Source organism: Crocodylus porosus, unplaced genomic scaffold (assembly GCF_001723895.1).
Source record: "Crocodylus porosus isolate Cpor-Errol unplaced genomic scaffold, CroPor_comp1, whole genome shotgun sequence".
NCBI lineage: Eukaryota > Metazoa > Chordata > Crocodylia > Crocodylidae > Crocodylus > Crocodylus porosus.
Genome location: NW_017728910.1, coordinates 33,448,013 through 33,455,727, shown reverse-complemented (window position 1 = coordinate 33,455,727; position 7,715 = coordinate 33,448,013). Strand labels below are relative to the sequence as shown.

Below are 7,715 nucleotides of genomic sequence, written 5' to 3'. Positions count from 1 at the left end.
GCCCACGTCCTTCCAGGTTGAGAAGGACCCATCCACTACCACCCTCTGGGTGCGGCCCTCCAGCCAGTTGGCAACCCATTTGACTGTGTGGGTGTTTATTTGAAAGCAAAGTAGCTGGCAAGAGGATCTCTATTCTGGTGACAGGCCAATCAAAACCACTATAGAAATTTGGAATTTGTGGTGGAATTCTGTTCTGGGGAATATTGCTGAGGTAGAGGGTTGAAAAGTATGAATACCTGCTTATTAGAAAAGAGGAGAGTATATTTTTCATTGTCTCTACAGCAAAGATGCCCAACTTAACCATTAAGGTTACATACCAGATTTCCTCAGAAACTTTTGGATCTATTTTCAAGAATGGCAAGAAGTCCAAGTCAACTAGAAAGAAAAAGAAAAAGGTAAATCTATATACTTGTTGCTTTTCCATCAAAAGAGCAGTTTAGTGTGCCATGATAAAAACACATAAATTAATCCAGATATGTAGGGTTTTGTTCATACGGTGTATAACGTATGTGCATAAAATTACACATGCAAAAATCAGAAGAGATACAGGGGAACTGGTGTTATCTATTTCACTAACATCTACTTCTAGTCAAAAGTTCTACTCAGAATTTCCCAGCAGCTGGAATATTTTTGTTAAAATAATCAGCAGGGAAAAAATCAACATCAATATTTAAGTTGTTGTTAATATTGACAATCAATACCTAACTGAGAAACAAGGGCAGTTCATACCCTTAGACCCTCTGCTTTCCTTTATGACATTGCTCCAATAAACCCCAATAGAAGTAGCTATTTTCCTGCCCTATGGCTTCCACAGAGAAGCAGTGTGCAGACTGTACATTTCAAAGAGCAATTTTTAGTAAGTAAGCCTTTACCAGCATGTCTGCCTGAGGTTTTCTCCCATGCACCAGATAGGGTTCTCTCCTATACAACTTTCCATGGACCAGTTAGGCTTGCCAACTCTATTTGAATCTATTCCGGGAGGTTTCATCACATGACATAATGACATTAATGACTTTACATCAGGAAGGCAAATGTACATTACTATTACATTTTAAAAATCCACTGCCCTACTATATAAATCAGATTCAACATTTAATATTTATTTTAATGAATGCCCTAGCATTTATCTCCTGGGTGAGTCTCAGCAGTCTCCTGGAGATTTATTTCTAATTCCAGGAGACTCCAGGGCAATCCTGGAGGGTTGGCAACCCTAGTGCCAATGTCTAATTACCAGGGATCTGGGTTTTCCATTCACCACAGTAAAACATGGTAAAACATTTTCAGAAGAAAAACACAGAATTTCTCAGGAGAAGAATGTAGGAAATGGCAGGTTTCCCCTTGTAGGCTGGTGAAGTTCCAGCCTGCAAGGAGCTGGGGGGAAATCAGGAGGAGGACAATCGGGCATGGGGCGCCATGTGCATTTGCAGAGCACCAACATATCAGGGCTGCTTGGCACCACAAAGCAGTGTTGGGGGAACAGCCACAGCTGGACCCACATCCTGGTGAGCAAAGGGGGCAGCGGTAGCTCTGATTTTCCATAATAAAAAACCCAAAATCAAATGCCAAAATGTATAGGTATTTAGAATGTATTTTGTTATAGACTGAGGCACTAGTAGACTTCCAAATTGCTTAAAGTTGTAACTATATCAATAAAACATTGTGTTCAACTGATACCTATATATAGTGGCAATTCATTTTAATCATGGAAAAACATGGGTTTTGGAGGCTTTAATAAGAGAATTTGTGTTTTTATTAGAGGACTTGTGATTTTTAAACAGAGCAAACCAGGATCCCTGCTAATTATGCAGTGCACTGTAAATTCAATTCAAGATACTCAGATGTAAGATGCAAGGGAAAAAAATACCAAAGTACTCTGGCTTACTGCAAATCATCTAGAAAACACTTATGGGCTATTCTTTTGTTAGAACTGCCAGGTAAGGATTCTTGCCTTCAGAAACTTTGCCATTTTCTGAGAGCATTTATAATGGAATATAAATCCACTCAGCTATATAGTAAAATTAATTCTGTTTCTGATATGAAAAAGATAGAGATTAAATTTAAAATCCTGGTTTTATTTAAACAAAAGTTACACTGATCTTAGACTAGAACTGAACACTGTTTAAAAATAAAATCAGTGGGGAGAGGGGCTTAAGCATTCCCACTACTTGCAACTTAAACATTGCATCACTGTATTAGTACTGTATTTAATCCAATCCACGAGTCCCTCCCCCTTTCAACATATGGTTGGAAACCACATGAATTCTAGTATAAGGCTAGTGGGGGTGGTCAGGCATTTGCTGCAGCTCCAACTCTGGCTCTGATCTGGCATAGGGAGCAGTTGCTGTTGGGACAAATGGTGGTTGGGGGCAGGCACAGCTGGGCAAGGTACAGGGGGGGAAGCAGGCACCACAGGGGGGCAACTGGCTAGGGAGCAGATCCTGGAGGGTGCAGGTGCCAGTGTAGGGCAGGCAGTGGGAGGAGGACATGTGGTGAAGGGGTCAGGCTACTTAACTCCCTTACCACCTGGCCCCCTACCACTGCTTGCCCTGATGCAGCAGTAAGGGAGAATAATTTAAGATGATCTTCCACTTAGTGGGTTTTATAAAGGGAAAATTATAACTCATTTCTAGTACAAATCGTTAGTATATACTTATCAGGGAGTTATCTTAAATTCAAAGTTGTTTTGGATGTGGGTAAATATAGGTATATCATAATAAAAAAAGGTCTCAGATTAATTTTGTCTATATGGTATTAAGCCAGTGGTTTTCAATGTTGTTAAATTCAAGGCACCCCTCATTAAACTCAAAGCACCCTTCAAAAAAAGCCAGCTCTTAGTTTTCACAGGTTTATTTTTACTATGGAAAAATAATAGAGCATTTTTTCTGTTGCAAAGAACTCAGACCATGACACATCAGAAAAATTTTAACACTATGGACTCCTGTTTGAAATCTCTGGGTTCATCTTGTGAATCATGGATGCTTGCAGAAATGTTACCCCCACACCTTCCCAAAAACAATGCTTTACTTTAAACTCAGCATGCTCCCACAGAGATCCCAGCGCATGGGACATGGGGCCGTGGGAGAAGGCATGGCACACTGCGTTAGTTGGACCCAGCTCACCCAAGTCTGTACAGAATGGTTGCTTTAGTGGGGCTTTTTTGGCACTTTTATTTAATAGCTGATTGACTCTCCTATTAGATAAAAGCTCTACTGAAGTGCCCAATCTATACAGACATTGAGGAGCAAGGTTGAAGTAACTTGCTGCTTCTTCTGGTAAAGCACTTTTTTTTTTTTTTTAACATCTGCATGCAGCCCATGTTTGCACACCTAACAGTGCTAACACTGTGTACCGCACGTTGGCACCCTTGCAAGGAACTCATGGTACACCAGGGTGCTGCAGGACCCTGGCTGAGAATCACTGGTCTAAGCAGAGTGACTGATAAACTGTAATCTAGTTTACAATCTTAGCTACATTAAGAAATTTCCCAAAAGACTTTCCAGAATAACTATGCAGGAATAGTTATTTTGATACAAACCCCGAGGTGGTCAACATTATTTCCAAGTTAGCCTCAAAAGCTTTTTGATTTACAACAGTTTAATTATTCAAGAATGGTTACTTCAATAAATTTCCAAATGTGGGAAAGCCATTAGGATTTGACTCTACATTCTTTCTTTACATAGATTCACTCAAATCCATGGTGATCAGCAAAGACCCAGGGATCTGTGCATGTAGATCAGAAGGCCTATATACATCAGTGTTTAAAATTTGGAAAGGAACAGAGTTTAAAATATATATATATTTCTATGTAAATTATTTAAAATGGTATCACAGGTAAATGCTTTTCATTCTAAAATCATTCTGAACCAGATATTACAAAATTATTTTGAACATTTTGTTAAAATTTTGTTTTAAATCAATATAAGACCATCATGCTCTGAGAATTAAAACACAAAAAATGAACCTGAAAAGTTGCCCTTTCCCATTAACTTCAAACACTTCATGAATAAATTATGCCACTAAATGCATTTAACTTTCATGCACATTACATAAGTGTTTGTGAGACTGAGATCTCCATACGTCATACATTTCAGATCAATCATGCACATAACACAAAATGTATATTTATATTCATTACCTTTTTTCTTTCAGACAACAAAGTGATTGTTAAGACTACATTTTCCTGCAGATGGGACTGTGTACAAAAAAAAATAATATACTTCAGCAGATTATTTCTTAACATGGCTCTCTGCCTTTCTAAATACTACAGTTTTTGTGTGTAATTTTTTTCAATTTACTCCATCGTATAGGAATAAAATACAAAACATTATTGTATGAAACAAAATGTTTTACCATTGGTTATACTTATTTGAAGACAAACATTCAGCTGTCTTAAAGCAGAATGATAGTAAAATAGAGAAACTCAAATGAAAATTGTGTTTTGTTTGCATAATTCCTATTGGCATAAATGAAGTTATGCACATACATCAGTCACACTGATTACAAATGACCAGTTTGTTCATTGTCTAGTAAAGAAAACAGTGAAAACATATTCCCAGGAGCTTCAGTGTACCAATGCAAGCAATGTTAAAAACATTAGAATGTGCAAAGAATTTAGATCAGTTGCTCTCATTCAATCTAGTAAATTAGGCGTAAGTAGCTTCTAATTAAGTTAGAGGAATATAACAAACACACCCTTTTTCCTATGGGAGCTTTGCTGCCTGAAAAGAGGACCTTGATTCAATATTTCAATTAAATGCTGGTGGCTGAATGCTGACTAAGAGGGAAGAATGACACTGCTACATGTTCTACCCACAACAGACTTCTTCTTGAAGTAGCTGTTACCTCAAAGATCAAATATTCAAAGCAGACTAGGTTTAATTTATGGAATTTTTCACAATGATAACCAAATGTGGTATGAATTTTCTATTAACACTCTACAGCTCTGATTTCACAACTGATCCTACATGTACTGGTGATAGGCACTCTGCCAGTTACAGGGCAGGAGTCAGCTAGGAAGTGGCCTTTGAAATGATGAGACTATTATTAGAATTACAAAACCCAGCAATAAACACAAGTAACTTAAAAACCTTAGCAAAACATTTACCAAACACACAAAAACATTGTGTGCAATTGGTGTCACCATTTCCTAGCATCACCAGCTTCTCTCGTGGGAAAGACACAAATGTGACAAAGGGAATGAAGAATTATTCAAATTATTGTTTAGTGTTCAAATTATATTTTAAATGTACACTCCCTGCCAAAAGCTGGATTGTTTCAAATCAGTCACAAAAAAGAAAAGTAAGGAAAGCAAAAATGGTTAGAGAGCTGGGAAACATGACTTAGGAGGAAAGGCTCAGGGAAATGGGCTTACTTAGTGGGTGCATCTACACATCTACACAAGTAGACTAATTTCCTGTGCAGTAAAGCATCACCCATCTACACATGTGCAGCAATTGGGCTTGTGTCCACTAATTTACAGTGCCATTGGATAGTCCTGTCTGACACAAGTACTATCTGGCTGCAGAGAAAATTATTGCACTTAACTATATGTGTAGATGGTGATATTGGGATCAGTTTACTCTAGCTCATATTGCACTAGAGTTTATTGAGTCATATTAATTACACATGTAGATGTGCCCACTCTGGAGAAGAAAAGACTGAGGTGGGATTTAATGACAGCCTTCAACTACCTGAAGGGTCATTCCAAAGAGGATGGGGCTAGACTAGTCTCAGTGGTGGCAGATAACAGAACTAGGGGCAATGGTCTAAAGCTGCAGGAAGGGAAGTTTAGGTTAAATTAAGGGTGGGCAAAATACAGCCATAGGCTGGATCCAGCCCACCAAGGAATTTTATCTGGTTCGCAGCGGGTTCCTTGGCTCCACCTGGCCCAGGGACCAGGGGCAGCTCAAGCCACAGCACGTTACTGATCACACTTTTCCCTGGTGTGCAGCGGGACAGGGGCAACATGGTAGCCAGACTCGCTTTGCAGCTCCCTTCAGCCACTGCCATCACCAAACCCAGCCCCACTGCCCAGGCACCCTGGCCCATCTGCCTTGCACCCACCATCAGGGTACCAGATAGACTGGGCAGATGGGCGTCTCCATGGAGTCTAGGACCCGCACAGGCAGTGTGTGCTCAGCTGGGTAGATGAGACGGGGCTGCAGGTAGGCGGGAAGTGCTGTCCAGGAGCTGGGCAGGCAGGCAGGGACCAGGGCCAGGGCTGGGATTGCAAAGCAATGACCTGCACCTAAGAAGTTTTGGTGAGCTGCTGCAGACCATGGGGCTGGGAGCAGGGTGCTGACCAGCTTGCAACAGCTCACCAAAACTCCCTAAGTGGTCCTCCAGCCCAAATGATTTGTCACCCCCTGGACTAGGTATTAGGACAAACTCTCACTAGGAGGGCAGTGAAGCACTGGAACGGGGCTACCCAGAGAGGCTGCAGAATCTCCATCCTTGGAGGTTTTTAAGACCTGGGGAAGAGAAATTTTTGCTGGGCTGAGACAGCTGAAGCTGCTGCTTTGAGCAAGGGGGGGGGACTGGGAAGGTTGCTTCCAACCCATGTTCTCTGGTTCCCAGTTCACAGATTTCACAGACATTAGGGCTAGAAGGGACCTTGTAAGATCATTGTGTCCAGCCCCCTGCCCAAGGGGCAAGAAGTCAGCTAGGATGCCAGTAAGATAAGCATCCAAGTGTGTTTTAAAGGTGTCCAGAGTAGGTGCTTGCACCACCTCTGGGGGTAGTCTATTCCAGGCCTTGGGGCCTCGGACACTAAAGAAGTTTTTCCTTATGTCCAGCCTAAAACAGTCGTGGAGGAGTTTGTGACTGCTGGACCTTGTCATCCCTTGGGGGGCTCAAGTTGACCCCTCTCGCAGGCTTCAAGCTGTGGCTTTACACAGTTGGTGACATGAGCTCCAGCTCCAGAAAGCTTCTATCTACCTAGACCAACGGGGAGAGGTGCAGTGCCCATACTGCCAACTCTCCTTTTTGGCCCTGTTCTTAAAGTCTATGCTTTGAGAACATGAAAAACTTAGCTTTCTTTTCTATTATATATGTAACAGAAGCCTTCACAAACTCCTCCAAAACTGTTTTAGGCTGGACATAAAGAAAAACTTCTTTATTGTCCGAGCTCCAAGGCCTGGAATAGAGCCCCCAAGGCCTGTATGTGTGTATTAGTAAATATATAGATAGATACACTTAGCTATACAGAAAAACTTAGCTTTCTTTTCTATATACATACACACACATTAGTTATATATATATATATATATATTAGTCTCTCTCTCTCTCTATATATATATATATACACACACACACACACATATGGAAAAGCAAAACCTAAGTTTTTCATGTTCCCAAAGCGTGGTGTTTAAGAACAAGGTTAAAACCCGTGCGAGTCGGCAATGCTGAGGCGCTCCCGCGCTCCAGCCCCGGGGCGGCCCTGCCCGCGGGGGCGGCGGCGAGAAGCTGCCCGCGGCCAGGCCGCACTAAGGCCGGCCTCTGCCGCCGCCTCATGTTCCGGGGCCCTCCCGAGGGGCGAGAGGGAGCGTGTCCCCTGGGCCCGGCCGTGCCTACGGTCCACAGGCAGGTGCTAGAGCCGCTCCCCGCGCCCGTCGCTACTCGCCCCGCAGCAAGAAAGGCCGTGGCTCCGGGTCGCGCCGGCCCGTAACAACGAGGCCGGGGCGCTGGGGGGCGCTGCCGCCGCGCCGCGCCGGGCC

The 7,715-nt window shown here is 42.3% G+C and overlaps 1 protein-coding gene across 5 annotated transcripts in view; it reads left to right on the top strand.

Moving 5' to 3' along the window:
* The window catches only part of LOC109308599, a 28,635-nt gene extending 24,195 nt beyond the window's left edge, over window positions 1–4,440 (top strand). For 3 of the 5 annotated variants that reach the window (XM_019533000.1, XM_019532997.1, XM_019533001.1), the window contains one exon: window positions 283–1,008. In XM_019533000.1, coding sequence (XP_019388545.1) covers window positions 283–440 — 158 coding nt within the window. In that variant the 3' untranslated portion in view covers window positions 441–1,008. Of the gene's footprint in view, window positions 1–282; window positions 1,009–4,149 lie in introns of those variants that run through there. The other 2 variants (XM_019532999.1, XM_019532998.1) reach the window with 2 other exon arrangements.
* The last annotated feature ends 3,275 nt before the right edge of the window (window positions 4,441–7,715 follow it).